Source organism: Giraffa tippelskirchi, chromosome 12, assembly GCF_054371585.1.
Source record: "Giraffa tippelskirchi isolate mGirTip1 chromosome 12, T2T-mGirTip1v1.2.pri, whole genome shotgun sequence".
Taxonomy (NCBI): domain Eukaryota; kingdom Metazoa; phylum Chordata; class Mammalia; order Artiodactyla; family Giraffidae; genus Giraffa; species Giraffa tippelskirchi.
This window is the reverse complement of record NC_137286.1, coordinates 148,192,601-148,214,155: the sequence shown is the minus strand read 5'-3', so window position 1 is coordinate 148,214,155 and position 21,555 is coordinate 148,192,601. Positions and strand designations below refer to the sequence as shown.

Sequence of the window (21,555 nt, the reverse complement as noted above, 5' to 3'; positions counted from 1 at the left end):
CCTCAAATTCTTCATGTTCTTACAGATTGCAGTCAAGCCTTTTGTTCATTTTCTTATTTTTCTGGCATGTCTAATATCTATCAGAGCTTTCTCTATCAGATGTTTTTCTGCTCAGATTTTCTCCCACCTGCAACAGGTGGGTCTCCACAGAGATTAATTCGGTAACCCTTTTCTGAATTTGGTGGTGGATACAGTCAAAGAGGTGGCTTAGTGGTCAAGAATCTGCCTGCCAAGCAGGAGACATGGGTTCAATCCCTGGGTTGGGAAGATACCCTGGAGACGCAAATGGCAACCCACTCCAGTATTCTTGCCTGGAGAATCCCACCGACAGAGGAACCTGCTGGGCTACAGTCTGTGGGGTCGCAAAAGAGTTGGACAGGACTGAGGAACTAAACAACAGCGTTCAAAATAATTTACAATCTGAAGTACTCAAGGAACATACTGTTATTATTCAAAATGGATAACCAACAAGGACCTATTATATAGCACGTGGAATTCTCAGTGTTGTGACAGCCTGGATGGGGGGGGTTGGGGGAGGATGGATGCATGTACATGTATGGCTGAGTCCCTTCGCTGTTCCCCTCAAACTACCGTTACATTGTTAATCGGCTATACCCCTGTGCAAAATAAGTTTAAAGTCTGAAAAAAGAAAAAACCCAAAAATAATCAGGGAAAGAAACACACACCCTGTAGTAGAAAGGAGAATCACAAAAGAGCAACATGGCAAGCACGCAGGCAGGGGGAGGGGGTTAACGCTGAAGCAGGGCTTCAGTGGGGGAGAGGGGCTTGGCTCCGATGGGAGGTCTCCTAATTGTGAATGACAGGCTCTAACACTTGAGCCGTCACGCCTTTGGACACAGTTCCCATGGAATTGCAGAGCTGGACTCCAGAGGTCTTGAGGAAAGTTTAAGTGCTGTTGGAAGGTACTTGTTTGTCTCTCCTGGAGCACTTGCCTTGCTATAGAACGACCAAAACAAACCCCCAAAAGAACTGAGGAACTTAGCGTGCTGTTTTGAGGACTGCAAAAGCAAAGGGGATTTCTTTGTTTTTTTGAGACGCTGTTTTGAAAGAAATCAATAAGGACACGTTTGTCGAGATAATTTGAAAGTTAACTTCAAGAGAATCCGCCTTTAAAGAGTCTCGTTGAAACCGCAATTCAGAATGCTTTTATTCTCAAGAGACCAGATGACAGAACTTACAACCTTAAAATGAATCCCAGGCAGTCATTCCTACTACGCGTACTTGATGAATGGGTGGTGTCCTAGCTTTGCTCTTTCATCCGGAGACAGGGTGTGCCGAGCTGGGGTGCAGACGTGCTCAATGTGTGCAGGAGCCGTGTTAGGGTGCACATGTGCCCCCGGAGCAGGCGCGGAGGCGTCAGCGGCTGCCCGCCCCAGGCATTGGCTCCTGCGGCGCGCGGGCCCGGCCCGGGGTTGCACCGGGTCAGCTCAGTCCGGCACCGCCCCGGACGAGAAGGGCGGAGCTCTGCCCAGCGCCCAGGGGCGGGGCCGCCACCCACGCCTGCCGCTCCCCTCCCCCACTCCGAGGCGCGGCCCCGCCCCTAGCGCTGGCCTCTTCCGGGTGGGCGGGGCGTACCGGGCCTTCCGGTGGGTGTGGCCTGGCGCCCCTCCCCGGGGTGGGCGTGACCGGCGGGCCTCGCTCGTCGGCCATGCTGGGGACGCGCAGAGCCTGCGCGGGCGCTAGGCTGCTCCAGGCCTCGCGGGGCGCGGAGCCGGGCTGCTCGGCGTCGGGGGCGCCCGGGCAGAGCTGGCTTCAGCCCGAGGGCTACGACACGGGCGTCAAGGTGTACAACAGCCTCACCCGGAGGAAGGACCCGTTGATTGTGAGCCGAGCGGACGCCGCCTCCTGGTAGCCCGCCGGGACTCGGGGAGCGGAGTGCGGCGGGGCGGGAGGGGCTGCACCCAGCCTTTCCGGAGGCTGGCGCCCTGCGTGGGGCGCGGGCTTGCGTCCTCAGATGCAGGCGTTTAATGAGTGATGAAGTACTCCGGCGGCACCTGTAAAGACCCTGGGGTAGTCCCTGCGTTTCACCGACTTGGCGCTGAATTTAGTGATCCGAGGGTCATACAGCCCCGGCTATGCATCCCCCAAAGCGGTTACTTTTTTTTTTTTTTTTACAAAAAGACATGATTATATCCTGATTATGACTGAGAACGTGGCGTCTTTTCTTGCCAGTTAGTTTCACATTGGTGGGTCTTACCTCTGTCCCTAGGTATAGCTGTGGACCAACTGTCTACGATCACGCACACCTGGGTCATGCTTGGTGAGTGTCCTGACGCTGAATTTTCACACTTTAAGGGACTGTTTATTTTGGAAAGAATGCGTTTTGGAGGGTTTTTTTCCTGTGCCTCAAGTCACCACTTACGAATCTTGAGTAGTTAGTGTATTCCAGGCATTGTGGGAAACATACATATTACAGCTTCACCTGGTCCCCATCGCAGTGCTCAACTCTTGGTCCCATTTCAGGTGAGGAGACTCAGGACGCAGTCCCTAAGGGGAAAGGGGAAAGGCCCTGTTTTGCAATCAGATGTTTCTTGTTATGTTTGGCGAGATGGGGCCTTTCAGAGGGCCCTTGAACCAGCTGGCGAGGTGTTTCTGCACTCTGCCCCCCCCATTTACTTCCCAACTGTGGACAAGTCACTTTATTACTGAGTCCTGGTTTCTTCATCTTTCAGATAGGGATAATAATATCCTTCTTTTGAATCTTGACAGTTTAATGAAATAAAACCCACAAGGTGCTGCTTAGCCTAGTCCCTGACGTGGGAAGGCTCACCTGTTCTCCAAGATAGGTAACTCGTGGGAGGGCACACCTTAGGAAGCGTGGCAGGTGAGCTGGAGCCTGAGACGTCTGACCTCCACATGCTCCCTCGCTCCATCTTGTAATACTCTGTCTCCTAGGTTTTTCCAAATTGCTGCTTTTCCTAATATGTTGTCCTCTTGTGCATCTCTTAAATTTATCTTTCAGATCTAGATTAAAAGTTATGTTTATTCAGTATGTATTTTAGAAATTATGCATCACCCAGCAAGATCTGAACTTTTTTGTATTATAACAAAATAAATAGACTAGTAGTCGTTTTTTTCCCTCTTCACTTTGGGCTAACTTACTATTAATTTGTTGTTGCTCAGTTGTGTCCAACTCTTTGTGACCCCATGGACTGCAGCACACCAGGCTTCTCTGTCCTTCACCATCTCCCAGAGTTTGCTCAAACTCATGTCCATCGAGTCGGTGATGCCATCCACCCATCGCATCCTCTGTCGCCCCCTTCTCCTCCCTGCTCCATTTTTCTCAGCATCAGGGTCTTTTCCAGTGAGTCAGCTCTTTGCATCGGGTGGCCAAAGGACTATTCATTATAAAAAGCATATTTTGATCTCTTCTTTGAAGTGTTAAATATGTTGGGGAAATACTGGAAACAATAGAGGTTACTGTTTCTCCCACCCTGGAAAAGCTCTCCACAAAGGCAAAAGAGAAAGAAAACATTTTTGTTATTGAAGGAGAATGAAACTAGTGTGGGGCGCACCGGCCCCACTAGAAGGATCACGGAAGTGGCGGGAACTGGTGAGGCTTCCTGTGAGCGGGGTGGGCCCAGCTCTCTGGGTCAGGCCCCTCCTGTTGAGTGGTGAACGTGACCTTCTTGGTAACTTCATTTCAAAGAGAAGGCTTCTGGGTCTTTGAAACTCCATGAGTTGTGAGACTGCATAAGGCTCACTTAGCCATTGGAAACACTTCGATACATTTTGAAAGGCCTGAGGAACAAATTCTGAAAGGGAGCTGGAGTACGGCAGCCTTGCCCTTAATTTTCACCCCGGAGCATCAGGCCGTTCAGTTACAATCTGTGCTTGTCCTTACCGATGCGGAAAAGCGTGCAGGCCTGCAGTGTGCGGCCCAGCCGATGCTCACGGCCCCCAGACTGAGAGAGCGTTCCCAACACCCCGGAAGCCTCCCGTCTGACTCCCTGGCCAGGGTGACTGCTCTGGGCACCCTCCTCAGGAAGAGTCATCAAGTCGGGGTGTCCCTCTTGAGGCAGAAGTGTAAGACATCAGAAGAGGTTGTGGTCTCAGGGGCTGGGATGGTCAGGCACAGTCCACTGCTCTTGAGTTCAAAAGCCGGAAGCCCAAGACGGCCTCCTCTGTGGGACTGTCCCTGCTCACTTGCCAGGTTTCTGCCTCCACGCCTTCCTCCCCACCTGCTGCTGCTTTAAAGAGACAGACGCTTCATTGGACAGCTCTCGCGTGCCGGGCACTGTTCGCGCAAACCCCAGCCGGTGCAGTTCTCTCACCACGCCAGCTGGTGGTGCTGTTACCTCCCAAGTGTGACCTGGGAAGGGTCCCCAGTGGAAGGCGCTGACCCAGGCCCCTGCAGAGTCCAGGTTCCCGCGTGTGGAGCAGCCTCAGCCAGGTGGGCGAACCTACCCCTGGGCTCCCAAGGTGCCCGCAGGGTGGTGAGGCCGGGGAGCGGCCACCCTCGGGTATCAGGCCCCACAGCACCTCCCCACCCACCACCAGCTCCTTCTAGCCACGCGTGTGATTCGACTTTTTCCTTCACTCTGTTTTAAGTTCTTGTTAACTTTATCTCTTAAATCTTATTTCTTGTAGCATTTTCCTGACTTGACAATGAGGGGCACTGGGATGATATTTATAATCAGAATTAACTGAAATTTCTGCTGCACAGGCACTGAGATTATGTATAGCAACCCTGTGAGATAGTAGGCTTTTGTCCAGTTTGTGAATTGGCAGTCTGAGGCTTCGAAGGGATGTTTAACCTCTTAGCTCCTTGGGAAGGAGTTTCGGAGACGGCTTGGCCCTAGGATTTGGCGTCAACTGTGTCTGGGGTGGGTGGGTGGGTGTGGGGAGTACAAGGGATACAACGAGGAGGAGCTTTGTTTTCAAGGGAAAATGATCTTATGAACGCAAATTTAGAGAGGCCACGTGTATAACAGAGATGAGCATGAGATTGGCTGACCCGAGAGTTATGGTTGCTCTTATGGGGAATCTAGTTTCTTGAGATTTTAAGTAGATCTTGGATTTTAATCCAAGATTAGTCCTGAATATTCACTGGAGGGACTGATGCTGAAACTCCAATACTTTGGCCACCTGATGCGAAGAATTTACTCACTGGAAAAGACCCTGATGCTGGGAAAGATTGAGGTCAGGAGGAGAAGGGGACAACAGAGGATGAGATGGTTGGATGGCATCACCGACTCAATGGACATGAGTTTGAGCAAGCTCTGAGAGTTGGTGATGGACAGGGAAGCCTGGCGAGCTGCACTCCATGGGGTCGCAAAGAGTCGGGCACGACTGAATGACTGAACTCAGCTGGATTTTAAACCCTTTCTTTCTCAAGTCTGAGTTACCCCCATGCAGTCTGCCCGTAAGCTGGAGTTTCCATTTTCCACAACCGTGTGCACACTTCCTGGGAGTGACCTTTCCAACTTTGAAGGGATCATCCCTGTCTTGACTTACTATTTGCTTCTGTCTCTTGTCACGGTGAAATGTTAGTTATTCTAGAACATGAACATGGGTGGTAAAAGCACCCAGTATGTTGACCACTTCCTGACTTTGCATCACGAGTGAATCTTTATACAGTGGAGCAGCTGTAAACTCACTCAAACAACAGCTGTAAAGTCAAAAGTGCTCGTGTTGGGTCCTGAAATTGAGGCAGCGCCTTAGTTTTCTCATGCGGACCCAAGAGGGCCAGTGAAAGGCTTTTCCGTTTCCAGCTGCCCTTGAACGTCCTTGATCACACAGTCGTGCGGCCTCATGGTAAAGGTAGCACACTGTTTTTGAAGGTCGCAGTAGTGACTTTCAGGATTAAAGATGCCGTAATGTCTTTCCTTTCAGCTCCTACGTCAGATTTGATATAATTCGGAGGATCCTCACCAGGGTGTTCGGGTGCAACGTCGTCATGGTGATGGGAATCACGGATGTGGATGATAAGATCATCAGACGCGCCCACGAGGTGAGCAGGGGTCACGTGGAGCGGCGCTTTGACCCGTGAGTGGGCTGACCTCCACCTGACAGTTGTTGGCCCCTCACCAGACTTTTCACGCCTGCTGTCCACACGTGACCCCGTGAGGCTGTTCAGAGAGGTCTCCTCACCCTGCTGAGAGAAATTTGGTTGACTTGGCCCTTAGCAAATCCTCTCGTTCTGAGGACACCCCCTGGGCTGAGTCCAGGCCTTCCCTGCCCCATCAGCCAGCGGGACATACCTCCCTCCCTGTTACAGGGGAACTCAGAGGCCAGCTTGGGAACTTCGCTCCCATGAGGCTTAATTTTCTCACTTGTTATACAAACAAGACACTCCTCTTATATCTCATGTGGCATTTAGAGGACTTTTTTGGGGGAATTTCTGGCATAGGGATTAAATAAAGTATTTTGTTACATTTTTATTTTTTTTACTTAAGAATTTTTTATTTCATTTATTTTTTTTGCCACACCACACGGCTTGTGGGATTTTAGATCTCCGACCAGGGATTGAGCCTGTGCCCTCAGCTGTGAGCATAGGATCTTGTCCGCTGGTGACCAAGGAATTCCCTATAGTTATACTTTTAAAAGTCTACTTTCAAAGGTTCACCTCCTCTGTGTTTTATAATTAGCAACCCTGTATAACAATTTATATGAGACACAATTTATATGAGACTATATGTAACACAAGCTGGAATCAAGATTGCTGGGAGAAATATCAATAACCTCAGATATGTGGATGACACCTCCTTTATGGCAGAAAGTGAAGAAGAACTAAAGAGCCTCTTGATGAAGGTGAAAGAGGAGAGTGAAAAAGTTGGCTTAAAGCTCAACGTTCAGAAAACAAAGATCATGGCATCTGGTCCCGTCACTTCATGGGAAATAAATGGGGAAACAGTGGAAACAGTGTCAGACTTTATTTTTTAGGGCTCCAAAATCACTGCTGATGGTGATTGCAGCCATGAAATTAAAAGACGCTTACTCCTTGGAAGGAAGGTTATGGCCAACCTAGATAGCATATTTAAAAGCAGAGACATTACTTTGCCAACAAGGGTCCGTCTAGTCAAGGCTATGGTTTTTCCAGTGGTCATGTATGGATGTGAGAGTTGGACGGTGAAGAAAGCTGAGCCCCGCAGAATTGATGCTTTTGAACTGTGGTGTTGGAGAAGACTCTTGAGAGTCCCTTGGACTGCAAGGAGATCCAATCAATCCATCCTAAAAGAGATCAATCCTGGGTGTTCGTTGGAAGGTCTGATGTTGAAGCTGAAACTCCAATACTTTGGGCACCTCATGCGAAGGGTTGACTCATTGGAAAAGACCCTAATGCTGGGTAGGATTGGGGGCGGGAGGAGAAGGGGACGACAGAGGATGAGATGGTTGGATGGCATCACCGACTCGATGGACATGGGTTTGGGTAGACTCCGGGAGTTGGTGATGGACAGAGAGGCCTGGCGTGCTGCAATTCATGGGGTCGCAAAGAGTCGGACACGACTGAGCGACTGAACTGAACTGATATGTAACAGTTGGGGCTTCCCAGATGGCACTAGTGGTAAAGAACTTGCCTGCCAATGCCGGAGACATAAGAGATGCCAGTTCAATCCCCGAAGATCCTCTGGAGGAGGGCATGGCAACCTGCTCCAGTATTCTTGCCTGGAGAATCCCATGGACAGAGGAACCTGGTGGGCTGCAGTCCATAGGGTTTTAAAGAGTCTGACACAACTGAAGCGACTTTAGCATGCACGCACATATATAACACTTATCTCTAAAGATATATAAAAATTTGTTAAATTATCTAATTTACAGAAAAAGTTATGTTGAGTGCTTTACGTCCTGTAACTTTAAAAATGTCTGAATACATATATAGGGTTTTTCTGGGAAACCAGTTTATTCTTTACATTGTTTTGTAACCTGCTTTTCCCACTTACTGTATTTTGAGTGTTTTTTTCGTGTTCTTAAGTACTCGTCCACATTTAAAAGGCAGCATTCCGCCACAGGGACGTATCTGACCTCACCGTGCTGATTTTTGGACTTGCGCATTCCTCCCGTGTTCTGTCATTTTCTCTCAGATTTATTTTCTAGGAAGCCCGTCTTCCTGTTTCCTACTGACGTGCCTTTTTAATAACCGGACAGCAGCGTCCCGGGGAGTGTGTCAGAGGGTCCCCAGCGGTCCCCCTGGTCTCCCCGGCGCTGACCCTCCTCCGCGTTGTTCTGTCTGGTCTCCAGATCCCCGATCTGTGCCTGCTGTCCCTTTGGGTCAGGGGTCCGCCCTGGCCACCACGTGAGCCCAGCGCGAGGTCCCGCGATACTGGCGTGGCCGTGGGCGCCCTGAGTGGGGAGCTGAGGGGACGTGGGAGGTGGCGGCGGGAAGCGAGCGAGCAGGCTGCCCCGGCTGCTGGAGTGGGCCCACCTCCCCCACCCGCCCAGGGCCCTGCGCTGTCTTCCTGGGGCCGCCCAGGGCTGCCGGCGCTGAGTTTGCGCTCGGACACTCACTGGGGCGGCGGCTCTGGGGTCCAGAGGAGCCTTTGAGCGAATCCGAGGCAGGAAGCAGTGGCCTCTCGTCCACAGTCAGGACAGATGGGGGCAAGGGGCAGGCCTGCCAGTCCCTCTGGAGGCTGCCAGGGTCCGGGAGGGGCTGAGCAGGACCCCAGGCCCCAGTGGGGAGGTCGGCCCTGCGCTGCTGAGCAGGACATGGGCTGCAGCTGGGCCTCGTTGGCCGGGAAGTACAGGGAGAGGTGGGGGACTCTGACGCAGCAGGTGGACGAGTGTTGATGGTTGGGGGTAACCCCCGGCAGAGAGGGCACCAGGCTGGTTGAGGAGGAGGGGGCCCGGGTCATCCGCTCGGCGGGACCTGAGTCTGCATAGGTGTGTCCCTGTGCTGGCTGAGTTGGGGTCGCCTGTGAACCTTCAGAGTTGGAGGTGGGTTGTCCACCTGTCATGAAGCTCAGCTGGTGGGGGCCGATGGGGGAAAAGATGTTGGCAGAATTGGTTTAAAAATGTTAAGTGTAGAGAGTGTTTTAATTTTTGACAACTGAGCACGTCCATACTTGTTACACAGCAAGATGCTAACCTGGCATCACATAGCCTTTTTTGTTCTCAAAATAGAATCTTCCTTCAGCATAATAAACCTTGTCTGAAGCACATAGTTATGAAAACATCTATTTGTTTCTTAGTGTCCAACAAAAAGGCTGTTCTTTTTACCAGAGGCAAGCTTCTTTTTGACGATAGCCCTATCCTTTGTGCCATCTGCTTCAGTATGTACTCTTAAAATAGTTTAAATTATATTTCCCTTCTCTGAATCACTTTCTTGACTTTAACTCTTGGCACAGTTTTATTGTTTGTCAGGAATAAAAGCTGCAGGAGGATTTCTGGGGGAGGAATGAAAAGAAACAAGGGATATTCGCAGGGTTACATTTTGTGTTAAGAAAAATGATACTAAGTGTCTCAGTGATTAAAGCGGAGTTACTGTCTTTGTGCTTTGGAACCCTGGCCTGCGTGCTCTTCTCCCCACGAGGAAGGTTGGACAGGCGTCTGCCTGGGATGGCGCTCAGCCCAGGTGAACATTGTTGTTCCGTTGCTCAGTCATATCCGACTCTTTGTGACCCCATAGACTGCAGCGCACCAGGCCTCCCTGTCCTTCACTATCTCCTGGAGTTTGCTCAAACTCATGCCCATTGAGTCAGTGATGCCATCCAACCATCTCACCCTCTGTCATCCCCTTCTCCTCCTGCCCTCAATCTTGCCCAGCATCAGGGTCTTTTCCAGTGAGTCGGCTCTTCCCATCAGGTGGCCAGAGTATTGGAACTTTAGCACCAGTCCTTCCAGTGAATATTCAGGGTTGATTTCCTTTAGGATGGACTGGTTGGATCTCCTTACAGTTTGAGGGACTCTCAAAAGTCTTCTGCATCTGGGCGGATCTGGAATCACAGGGCCCCGGGCCCGTGTAGTGTCAGCAGCGCCTCTTGCGGGTTGTCCTGTGGAGAGAGCAGTGTGAGCCCCTCTTGGGGGGGAGACCAGGGGCCTGGAAGTTCGTTTTCCAGTTGTTTCAGTTTGGGGATCTGGTTCCCTGTCCCCCACGCCAGCAGCAGTTTGTGTCCACTTCCAGCCCACTGTCACCTGTGACTGTCCCCAGGGTCCTGCCGAGGGGGCGGGAGGAGCCACGTGTGAGCAGAGGGGCCCTGACGCGTGTGCAAAGGACCCTGCGTGTCCTGTCATCAGAGCTGGACCGCCTGAGTCTGGAGTGCCCAGGGGCGAGCAGAAGGCCGGGAAGAGGAGAACAAGGCCGTAAAAGGAGAGGCCAGAGGAGGCGGCGCCCTGCCGAGCACTGCCGGTCAAGGAGCTGCAGAAAGTTGTTTGTTTTCTTTACTCTTTCCCCTGGTGCACAGCTCTGTAGAGGCAGAACAGACCCGGGGGAAGTTGTGCGTCGTGCACACAAGGTCCAGCCTGACACGCCCTGGACTCCTGCGGCTCCCTGTGGCGATGCTGACCGTCCCCCCGACCCCCACGCCCCCTCTGCCCTCCCCCTCCGCCCCTCCACTCCCCTGCCTGCTTTCTGTGTCTGGAGGCCGTGGAGATTAAACACCGATTCACAGTCACACCAAGAGACAGGCGATGGAACACACGGGAATGTCCAGAGACAGACACAGTAAATTATGGAAATTTGTTTTTGATAAAGACGGCATTTCATATCAACGGGGAACAGACGGATTACTCAGTAAAAAGTCAACAATCGGGTGACCCTCTGGGGGAAAAAATAAACCAAAGTTGGTTATATGCCTCATAACCAGATTTGAAGCTGATCAGAGATTTCACATAGAAGACATGGACACGAATCACTAGAGTAAACCTCAGGGCACTGTTTACAGCCTCCTGTTCTGAAGGCTTTGCTAAGTTTGTTTCCAAACCCAGAAAAGGTTGAGAAATGTAAAAGATTGCTAAACAAAAGAAATTTTCTGCGTGCCATAAAATAACCATAATGTTGAAAGACGTTTGGAAACAGTTGAAATTCATATGGAGGATAAAAACTCTATTTCTTTTCTTTGAAAATACCTCCTACGTATCGATAAGACAAGACTTTAAGGACCTTCAGCTCAGTAGAGCCGTGGTGAACTTCAGATGGTTTGATGCAGATGGTCCCTAACACTGGAGATGTCCACGCTGCCTCAGAACAGGAGAGGCTGAGGTTACAGGTGCGGTGAGAAGGCGCCGTTTGTATTCAGCACCGTGGCGCGGTCTAGCCGGTCGTCAGCAGCGCTGGAGCGAGGTGCTCAGTTTCAGGTCCGTCTGGAGGCGCTGGCAGCGGCCACCAAGTATGTGCACGTGTGTCCTCAAGCAGGGCGTCACACGCGGTCTGCCCCCCGTGTGTGTGCGTGAGCGCACCCCTGTGTCACACGTGAGTCTGTGGCTCAGGGCGGTGCCCCTGTGTGTGTGTGTGTGTGTGTGTGCGTGAGCGCACCCGTGTGTCACACGTGAGTCTGTGGCTCAGGGCGGTGCCCCTGTGTGTGTGTGTGTGTGTGTGTGTGCGTGAGCGCACCCGTGTGTCACACGTGAGTCTGTGGCTCAGGGCGGTGCCCCTGTGTGTGTGTGTGTGTGCGCGTGAGCGCACCTGTGTGTCACACGTGAGTCTGTGTTTCAGGGCGGTGCCCCTGTGTGTGTGTGTGGGCCTGCACACCACGTGGCTCTAGCCGAGGACGCCAGATGCAGGCCGTGTGCGGGGTTTCCGGAGGAGGCCTAGACAACCCTAACTGGTGAAGGTGTTTGCTTTCCAGGAGGGGCCGGGCGGGGGCACACTTCCCTTCTGCCCCAGGAGAGAATTACTGCTCAGAAAGGGAAAACCAGGCGAACTCAGCAGGTTACCTGCTGCTCTTTGGGTCCAGAATCGCGTACTGTTGGAGACTTCCAAAGCGGCACAGTGGCGCTGGGTTTTCAAGTCTGTGGTTTGCTTGGCGTTTGCCCCTGGTGGATGCCAGCTGACTGCTGCTCGCGGAGGCCCGCTCCGCCGCCACGTGCTGCTCGGGAGGAGCCGGCGGGCCTGGCGACCCCACCTGCTGTCTTCTGTCCCTGGAGCGTCTTACCGTGTCCACGGGACGCCGGGGCCTAGGAGGGTCCAGGGGGATTCGGTGGGACTGTCTCCATGTTGCAAAGACAGCTAAGAGAGACATGTGTTGTCTTGCCCATGGCCTCCGTGAAGAAGACACTTTGTTCACCAGATTAATCTCTTCAGTAAACATCCCCAGGCTGCAGTTTCCAGGACGATTGTTGTTTTTGGGGGTTTTGAGTTAATGGAGAGCATGGCATTGTTTATTCTGTTTTCAGTGTAACCAGAAAGCAGGCCCACGGCCCTCTGTGAGCAGGGCCGTGTGGAGGCCATGCTGTGGGGCTCGTGGGGGCGGCCGTGCCCTATCGTGACCCGTCCAGACAGAGGCCCGCCTCGTTCTCTTGCAGATGAACGTGTCGCCCGCATCTCTGGCCAGTCTTTACGAAGAAGACTTCAAACAGGACATGGCGGCCCTGAAGGTAGGTGGCTGGAGAGAAGCCGGAGCAATGGAGCCGGGGGGCCTCCATCCGTGCGGGACCGGGAGACCACACGTCTCTGCCTTCCTGCAGGTCCTCCCCCCCACCGCCTACCTACGGGTGACCGAGCACGTGCCTCAGATCATCGCCTTCATCGAGAGAATCATCGCCAACGGGCACGCTTACTGCACAGCGAAAGGTGAGCCTCCGTCCTCCAGGCCACGGCCCCCGAGAAGGGCGGTGCGGATGAGGGTTAGGGCCAGGTCAGAGCTAGGAAGGTGCGGGTGAGAAGTCTCAGCCGACCGCGGCCCCGCACCGACCACATGTGCACCGGCCATCCGGGAGCGCGGTCCAGTGGCCGTGGCCGCACCCCTCCTGAACACGGCTCCTTCCCCACCGCTGCCTTGTGGGTCGGAGGGGCAGGGGTCACCCTGGCTCCGCAGGGCCCACGGGAGCGTGCTTGTAGCTCAGGGAAGGGGCCCCACGGGGATGCGTGTGCGAGGAGCTGCCTGCGGTCTGAGCGGCAGGATGGTCTGGACTAAGACGGGCTAAGTCTCGGTGGGCGTGTAACACGCAGGCCAGAGCTGAATGCAGGCCGTCGGTGAACCCAGCAATCTTCCCTTTGTGTTTTCACCTCCACCGCTGGATGGCTGTGCGCATCCGAACGCGTGCTTCCCTAGCACGTGGTCGTCGGTCGTGGTTTAGACGTACAGGGAGGGCCGGCTGGGGCCAGAGGCCGCGTCCTGTGTTTAAGTTCTAACAGCGCTAGCTGTGACGCGTGGTAGACGTGGGTGCTGACGGCTGAGAAGTGGGCTTCACCATTCCCTTAATGAAACAGGCAACGTCTACTTCGACCTGCAGTCGCGAGGCGACAGGTACGGCAAGCTGGTCGGTGTGGTGCCCGGGCCGGTGGGAGAGCCAGGTGGGTCCCCTGCCTCCTGCAGGGCTTCCGGGGAGAAAGCCTAGCCCTTCCCGAGGGGGGCGGTGAGGACGCCTGCCCCTCAGACATGGTCACTGCCAGACGTCGGTCACGGCTGAGGTTTAATTTAGGGTTTTTGGAACAGGGCTCACGTGGAGGTCTCGGGGCTCCGCAGCCTCTGGTTCCTCCCCATCCCCTCTGCGCACGCACTCATTTGTATGTCCCGTCTGAACGCTCTTGTCCGTCCCACCGCTCTTGTATTAACTCCCCGACATGTTCCATCACGCGTAAATGCCCGGGTGAACATCCCTCTATGGCAGGTTCCCATACGTGTTCCCCCATCTATCACCTTCCCGCTGCGTTTGAGTCTGTTCCCGTACCCTCTCTGTTCCTGTGTTCTGTTAGGTCAAAGTCATTTTTATGGAGAAGAAATAGTAAGTATATAGAACTATATTAAAAACACTTGTGAAAGGATACTATGTAACAGAACCAAACACACATGAGCGGAACCCCGACAGGGCCCGTGTGTGTTTTTAGGCGTCACCCCCTGCCCTGCGGCCCGTCTGTCAGTCTGTCCCTTGCTGTGTGTTGACTCCTGAGCGGTCCTTGTCCCAGTGTTCCTCCCGCTGGTCAGGCGCGGCCCGGCCTTAGGGAAGCAGGGAGGGAACGTCCAGTACACATGCTAGCATCAGCAACACCTTTTTGAAAAAAATGAGATTTAAAAAAAAAAACATTTTCTTGGCCACGGCCTGCCCGTGGGCAAGAGAAAAGACATGAAGGAGAGACGTGAGGTTGCTTCTCCGAGGAGCAGACTCGGGCGTGCGTCCTGCCTGCTCCATGGCCGCTGTGACGTGGTTCTGGGTTCCCGCCACTGACGGACCACTTGTCGCTGGCAGCTGACTCCGACAAGCGGTGCACCCGCGACTTCGTGCTGTGGAAGGCGGCCAGGCCCCAGGAGCCGTCCTGGGCCTCCCCGTGGGGCGCTGGGAGGCCGGGCTGGCACATCGAGTGTTCTACGATCGCCAGGTAGGCCTCCCCGTGCCGATCCAGGTGCTGGGCGGTGCCCAGCTCGGTCAGCAGAGGGTGCAGACGCTTTGACGTTTTTTTTTTTTTTTTTTAATAAATTTATTTATTTTAGTTGGGGGCTAATTACTTTACAATATTGTAATAGTTTTTGCCATACATTGACATGAATCAGCCATGGGTTTTAAAACCACGTCCTAGATCCAGAGCAAAGAAAGTGAAGTCTGCACAAGGAGAAAAAGCGTGAACTAGGGGTTTTTATGACGTGAAAACAGAATTTCAGTTTCTGTGTGTGTCAGCCCAATTATCATACATTTAGAACCCGGCTCCGCTCAGTGGGTGCAGGGGGCTGGCAGGCGTGACCACAGGAAGGGCGTGGAGCCCGTGTGGCCGGACCCGGTAACCCCCTGCCCTGCCCCATGCCTTGCAGTCTGGTGTTCGGAAGTCGGCTGGACATCCACTCAGGCGGCGTGGACCTGGCGTTCCCGCATCACGAGAACGAGATCGCCCAGTGCGAGGCCTTCCACCGTTGCCCGCAGTGGGGGAACTACTTCCTGCATTCCGGTGAGTGACAGCTTCCCGTCAGTCTGCCCCATTTCTGCCCATCGGCTCTGCGAGAGAGCTCCACTGGGAGCACCTACGTCAGTCCAGTCCCTCCTAAGGGAAGGCGGCCCTGGACACTCCCGGGAAGGACTGAAGCTGCAGCTCCAACACTTTGCCCACCTGATGCGAAGAGCCGACTCATTGGAAAAGCCCCTGATGCTGGGAAAGATTGAGGGCAGGAGGAGAAGGGGACAACAGAGGATGAGATGGTTGGATGGCATCACTGACTCAATGGACATGGGTTTGGGTGGACTCTGGGAGTTGGTGATGGACAGGGCGGCCTGGTGTGCTGCGGTTCGTGGGGTCACAGAGTCGGACACGACTGAGCGACTGACCAACAACAGATCACCTGGTAGGACAAGAAACGCCGTCCCTTCAATCGTCTCTGACTGGCAGTCGGCTGGACATGAACTTCCTTGGACTGGAATGCCGAGTATGCCTTTTGGAACTGACGTGTGAGCTGACGAGAATTCGGAGAGCAGGCAGTGCTGTTCCATAGATGTTCCTTTCAGTGAAGCTGTGACGAGGGGTCTCAGCGTGCTGCCCGAGTGATTACGACTGCGCCGGCCTTGAGCTGTGACAGCGTCTCCACGAGTGTCGGTCAGCCTCTGAGAGCACCGCGCGGTTAACACCAGCCGTCCGCGCTCAGAAGCGCACACCGAGCTGTGAAACAGCGGCGTCCCGAGCCGGGCGGTTCTGGAGTCCCCGTGAAGCGAGGGGGTGTTAACGTGTCCGTGTTCTGACAGAGGTCGCAGGGCCACCGAGCGCTGGCATCCCCGCCGCTCTGGGACGGGCCTTGGAGCTGTGTGAGGGCAGAGGATACAGGGCTTTGTGCGGGTCAGGTCGGGAGACGCAGGCCCCGTCTCTGCGAGTCCCTGGGTGGAGGGAACCGGGTTTTCCCCGCAAGCTGGTCCTAAACGCGGCAGCTCCGTTTCAGCACGTGCAGTAGCCGCTTCCCGTCTGCAGCGGGGTCCCCGTGGTGACCAGGACCCGCGGGGCTGCCCTCCCAGTGCGCTCACTGCCGCGTCTCCGTCACTCCAAGTTCACACCCGCCCCTGCAGAGCCGCCCCAGCTCCAGCGTCTGCCCTGCTTGGACCCCCTCACAGTCCGCGTGACCCCAGCCTCAGTGCTGCCCCGGGGTCGGCTGAGCGGTTCCCGGCGCAGGAGCTAAGGTCTGGCATCCACTTTGTGGGCTGCTCGGAGCTCGACAGGGGCCGGAATCGCTCCCTCCTGCCAGCCCAGAGCCCGATGAGCCGTTCTCCGGGGCTCCCGGGCGGGGAGGTGGGCCCCCAGCTCGGCAGGGACCCCAGCACCTGGCATGTTTCCAGCCAGGGGCCCACAGCTCTCTTCAGAAACCGCGTGGAACCGCCTCCCCGGGGTGGGGGACTCGGGAGAGCAGTGCCGCGGCCCGTGTGGGGAGGAGTCATGGGGCCCAGTGACTCCCATCACAGTGCTCCTGTCCTGGCCCCGGATCGGGTGACCCCGTGTTAACCGCTGGTGTTGGTCGTGAGGACGCAGGGCCTGCCGTCAGCACCGGCGCCCCTGGGTGACCATGGGTCTGGGCTCAGACGGCACCGTCAGCAGTGCCGGCGCTCACGGAGGTCCGTGTCCACACGCCGTGGGTCCCGTTGTTTAGATGCCGGCGTGCAGGAGGGTTCACTCTGTCCTGTTAAGACGCACAGTCTGTTAGCACGTTGGATCCTTCTCTGCTCCCCTTTCACCCCGTCCTGGAGGAAGAGTGGTCCCGACACCCGGAGAAGTGATGTATCTCCTGGGCTTCCCAGGTGGTGCCACTGCTAAGGAACCTGCCTGCCAGTGCAGGAGATGTAAGAGACGTGGGTCAATCCCTGGGCCGTTAGATCCCCCAGAGCAGGTGCCTGGAGGATCCCAGGGACAGAGGAGCCTGGCGGGCTGCAGCAGCCCTTGGGTCGCGAAGAGTCGGACACGACTGAGCGACTTCGCGCACACGGGGAGGTGGAGGTGGAGCTCAGCAGTCCGATGAGTCTTGTTCTCCAGATGTCGGTTTTGTAAAACTTGCGTTGCGCTTGGCAAAGCGGCACGCTACTAGGCTTACACATTCAGGGTTACATGTTTTTCTGGAAGCTGCACTGTAACCAGTTCTCAGGAAAGTTGGCCTTGGGCACCCTTGGGTGAAGTCATGTCAGGAAAGGTGGACGAACCTTCTGCCAGGAAAGTAGTTTCCTGGGAAGTGAGCCTGGTACCCAGGTGGTCCTGGAGGAGGTCCTGGCTCGGATGGGGGCGTCCCAAGGGGTTTGGGTTCCCCATCTTTCACACACGTGGGAGTGAGATGGTGCCAGGGTAGGGACACGTCGGTGAAACAGCTTCCGCGGGAAAGCGCTCAGGGCTGCCCAGACCTGCGCTCCGTGGAAGCAGAGGGCGTCCTCCCCGGGGGCTGAGTCGGATCCCCCATGTTTGTGAGTCACAGGAGGGGGAGGGCGGTCCCCGCGGTGCGATGCCCGGCCGGTGGCCACGGCCCCCTTCCTGGCCAGCGGGCTGGGGGGCTTGTGTCGGCGCCCCCGAGGGGCAGTGAGGGGCAGGGTCCCTGGAGCCCAGCCAGCGGGTCGGGGGGGTCCTGTGTTGGCGTCCAGCCCCAGAAGGGCTCCTTCCCTCCTGGTGAGGAATGAGTGATTGTGCTCTCGTTTCAGGGCACCTGCACGTGAAGGGTGGAGGAGAGAAAATGTCCAAGTCGCTGAAGAACTACGTCACCATTAAGGTAGCGCCTGATGGGGCCCCCGCGTTGCCGACACGTTGTGGAGGCTGCCCTGAGCAGGAGGCCCCACCCCGGGTCCCCATGTCTCTTCCCCTTCCTGCTGCGGTCGCTGTAGTCACCGTTGCACTCGGACAGGGCCCGGGACCACGTTAATCCACGTGCAGACTGCAGTGTCCCTGGATGGGCCGCCAGGTGGCTGGTGTGGGGGACTAAGGGGACCAGGAAAGACCCCTTTTCCACACTCCGGGAAGGGGTGTCGGGAGGCGGGCGTGGACACGGAGATAACGGGGTCAGACAGGTCTTTGTGTGGATCCAGGGGTGGCCTGGTGAGGCCTGGGGACCTTCCCCAGCGCCCAGTGTTTCTGAGCAGAGTGCAGTCTGCGGGATTCAGACAGACGCCGAGGACACTGAAATACGGGCAGCTACGCCCTCCCTCCCCGGGGTGAGCCTGGCCAGATGCAGGCACGGGGCGGGGGAAGGCCATGCCCGCCCAGGCGTCTGTCCCGGGGTTGGTGGGCAGAGGAACGTCTGTCCAGCTGGAGGGTCAGTGGCTCGTCTCACCCATGTGCCACCCCCCCCAGGACTTCCTCCGCTCTGCCTCCCCCGACGTCTTCCGGCTCTTCTGCCTGCGGAGCAGCTACAGGTCAGGTGAGTCAGCGGGGGGCCTGGGCGCCCGTCACTAGTGGCCCGAGTCCCTGACGGCTCCTGGGAACCCTGAGCCCCGGGGGGACGCCCCTCTGTTGGCGTGCTGCCCTCGCCCTGAGGCTGGGAAGCCTGGGGACAGATGCTCGGGAAGCAGCCCCAGCGCTCAGCCCGGCGGCCACGGGTCTGCCCTCAGGCCTGAGCCCCGCTCCGCCTCGCGGGGCCTGGGGGTCTTTCCGCAGCCCCTGTCACCTCCTGAGCTGAGTGGAGCTAAGTAGACACAGGGCCTGACCAGCAGCCTCAGCCAAGCCGCCCCCAGCCGCCCTCCAGTGTCCAGGGTCAGAGGGGGCGGCCCCGCGGACGAGGCTGGACCTGTGACCGACCCCTGCCCCGCAGCCGTCGACTACAGCGAGGGCGCCCTGCTGGAGGCCAAGCGCCTGCTCCAGGCCACGGCTGCCTTCGTGGAGGACGCGCGGGCCTACATGAGGGGGCAGCTGGCTGGTGGCCCCATCCAGGAGGACGTGCTGTGGGAGAGGTGCGTGCACAGCAAGGGCCCCGAGGTGTGAGCCGTGTGGGGGCAGGTGGGGAGCTGGGCTGGCCTCGGGGCAGAGGTCATTGTATCACGTCCAGGAAATGGGGAGGGGGGCCTGTGTGACGGTGAGAAGTTGGGGAGATGCCGGAGGTGAGAAACCAAAAGGGGGCCCTCGGGGCACCAGAGGCTGAGCATCGCCCCCCGGGGATCCCCGGAGAGTGGCGAGCTTGGACTCCTCCGGGGCTGGGCGGGAAGGGCATCAGGAGGAGACGGGAGAGCGGCCTGCTGGTGCCCGTGGCAGAGCGCAGCACGGAGCCGAGTGCCAGGCCCTGCAAGGTCGGGAGCCATCGGCCACGGGTCCCCCCGGGCCGGGGTGCGGGCGAGGCGAGGAGTCCATGTGTCCATCTGCAGAGGCCCGGCTTTGCTGGGTAACACAGCTCTGGGTGCAGGAGCACGCAGAGCAGAGGTCTGTGTCTCCGTCAGGGTCGCTCAGGGCTCTGCCAGGCCTGCCCTGTGCCTGGGAGGCGGGGGTCTGGGGCGAGGGATGGCAGGGAGGAGGCAGCCCCGGAGGGGCTGGTGATGGCTGGGCATGCGTGCAGGATGAGAATGAGGGGCCTGCAGGGGACCTGTGGCTGTGGTGGGGACATGGTGGGGGGACAGACCACAGCCTGCGCTCTCCTCCCCAGGCTGGGCTGCACCAAGGTGGCCGTGCGGGCGGCCTTGGCGGATGACTTCAACACGGTGCGGGCAGTGGATGCTGTCATGGACCTCGTCCACCACGGGAACAGGCAGCTGAAGGCGGCCGCCGAGGTAACTCCCAGGACATGCTCGCCAGCCCCCAGTGTGGCCCCACTCCTGGCAGGGGCCCCCAGGGCTCCCAAGAGCAGCCATCTCCTGAAGGGGGCACAGTGGGGCCTGGCGTGTGGACAGGAGCCCAGGACATGCCGTCGCCTCCTGGGCTCCGCGGGGGTTCTGAGTGGGTCACAACGATGTGAGATGGGGGAGGAGGCTGCAGTCGGGCCCCAGCTGGCCCCCGGCCTGCCTGCCCTGGGCCAGGCTCCGCGGGAGGCTCGTGACCCCATGATACCCTGGGGGCTACCTGCCGGCACAGGTGCGCAGAGCGCTCGCCCGGCCTCCCTCGGGGCTGCGTCCCCCGCCCACCCGGGCTGACCTGCCGGGGGCTGCGCTCTGACCTCTGAGCGCCCCCCCCCCCCGGGTGACCGTCACAGGAACCTGGTGGTCCCCGGAGCCCCGCCGTGCTGGGAGCCATCGTGGCCTCTGTGGAGCAGTTCTTTGAGACGGTGGGCATTTCTCTGGCCAAGCAACAGGTATGCTTGCCATCCCTTTTCAGTCCTTGGTTTCAGGGCTTTCATCTACGTGCCAGCATGTAACAGACGCTTCCTCCCTTCGTAAATGCTGATTTTAATGCGTAATTATAAGGCTAAACTTCTTACATGTGTAAGACGTGTCACAGTCCTAAAAGGCGCGTGTGCACACAGAGCTAGCACGCGTTAGCTGCAGGGACACGGCTCTGAGCAGACCAGCATCCGCCACGGCCGCAGTGTGCTCCGGGCCCCTTGTGTCCTGTAGGGAACCCCCGGTGGACACGGCGGGCCGTGGTGAGCACTGCGGCCACGCCCGTCAGGGTTCCCCGGGACGGCAGAGGCCCAGCCCCGTCCCGAGGGGCGTCCAGTCCCGGCCTCTGGTCCCCCATCTGAGCCTTCTTCTGCCTTTGCCTCCTGACTCCTTGGCGTCGGCACCTCCCAGAGCCCACACTGCGGCCGATCGGGGCGGGGCCCGAACTCTGGAACCGCTGGTGGGGGTGGTCCCACTGCTCACCCCCACTCACACTGCTCATGCCTGCTCGCCCCCGCTCACCCTGCTCACACCCCCCTCAGTGTGTTCCAGGGGCAGGCAGCCCGGCCGCCCTGCATAGCCTGGTGGAGGAGCTGGTCCGCTTCCGGCTGAAGGTCCGGCAGTTTGCTCTGGCCTCCGGGGAGGTCGATGGGGAGGCGCGGCGGCAGCAGCTCCTGGAGCGGCAGCCCCTGCTGGAGGCCTGTGATGCGCTGCGCAGGGACCTGGCCGTCCACGGCATCAGCATCAAGGTGAGCGCCGGGGCCGGGGCTCAGCCGGCATCATAGACACTGGGTCTCTCCCGGGAGCACACCCGACCCCAGCTCGGGCCTGCCCCGCGGGTGGGCCACCTGTCGCCCCTGAGCCCCAACACCTGCCCGTCCACCCACCTGGGACCGCCTGCCTCCCCAGGACAGGAGCGGCTCGTCCACGTGGGAGCTGCTAGACTCAAGGACCGAAGACCCCGCACCCAGGGGCTGAGGACGGGGGAGGCGAGGCTGTGGTCTCCACACGGTTCTGCGCCCTTTAAGTCACAGTAAAGCCTTCGTGTAAAAGTTGCTGTTGTGGCTGTTTTCCCTTAAAATAAACCAAGCCGACGCCACCCCTCGGAGTGAGTAGAGGTGCTGAAGAGTGAGTTTTCTTTCAGCACCGATGGCACAGACGCAGTTCAGTGAGATCTCAGCCCGGAGTCAGGACGGAAGCCCCACACGGGCTCCTGGGAGACATCCTGGGGAGGGTGGGCGGGTGGGACCCCTGTCCAGG

At 57.2% G+C, this 21,555-nt stretch overlaps 1 protein-coding gene across 17 annotated transcripts; it reads left to right on the top strand.

The window, feature by feature from the left end:
• Window positions 1–1,655: 1,655 nt before the first annotated feature.
• CARS2 (cysteinyl-tRNA synthetase 2, mitochondrial) lies at window positions 1,656–21,347 on the top strand. 17 transcript variants are annotated; one of them, XM_081551911.1, is made up of 17 exons: window positions 1,656–1,869; window positions 2,231–2,281; window positions 4,175–4,414; window positions 5,857–5,974; window positions 12,421–12,492; window positions 12,583–12,688; window positions 13,328–13,411; window positions 14,305–14,434; window positions 14,862–14,995; window positions 17,701–17,768; window positions 18,082–18,207; window positions 18,347–18,413; window positions 18,804–18,942; window positions 19,626–19,749; window positions 20,169–20,267; window positions 20,838–21,044; window positions 21,210–21,347. In XM_081551911.1, exons 4-17 carry the CDS (start codon window positions 5,921–5,923, stop codon window positions 21,330–21,332), a joined length of 1,533 nt encoding a protein of 510 aa, XP_081408037.1. In that variant the 5' UTR covers window positions 1,656–1,869; window positions 2,231–2,281; window positions 4,175–4,414; window positions 5,857–5,920; the 3' UTR covers window positions 21,333–21,347. The 17 variants fall into 17 exon arrangements, with proteins under 17 accessions (XP_081408037.1, XP_081408040.1, XP_081408028.1 ...); XM_081551914.1 differs by having other exon boundaries at window positions 21,205–21,347; XM_081551902.1 differs by lacking the exon at window positions 4,175–4,414.
• The last annotated feature ends 208 nt before the right edge of the window (window positions 21,348–21,555 follow it).

What these genes read in the sequence shown, in the direction of transcription:
- CARS2 (XM_081551902.1), top strand. Translation starts at nt 1,670, where the DNA reads ATGCTGGGGACGCGCAGAGCCTGCGCGGGCGCTAGGCTGCTCCAGGCC. An exon ending in GCACACCTGGGTCATGCTTG is followed by an intron (nt 2,282 to 5,856) that starts GTGAGTGTCCTG and finishes CTTTCCTTTCAG; the next exon opens with CTCCTACGTCAGATTTGATA. An exon ending in GCGGAGCAGCTACAGGTCAG is followed by an intron (nt 18,414 to 18,803) that starts GTGAGTCAGCGG and finishes CCTGCCCCGCAG; the next exon opens with CCGTCGACTACAGCGAGGGC.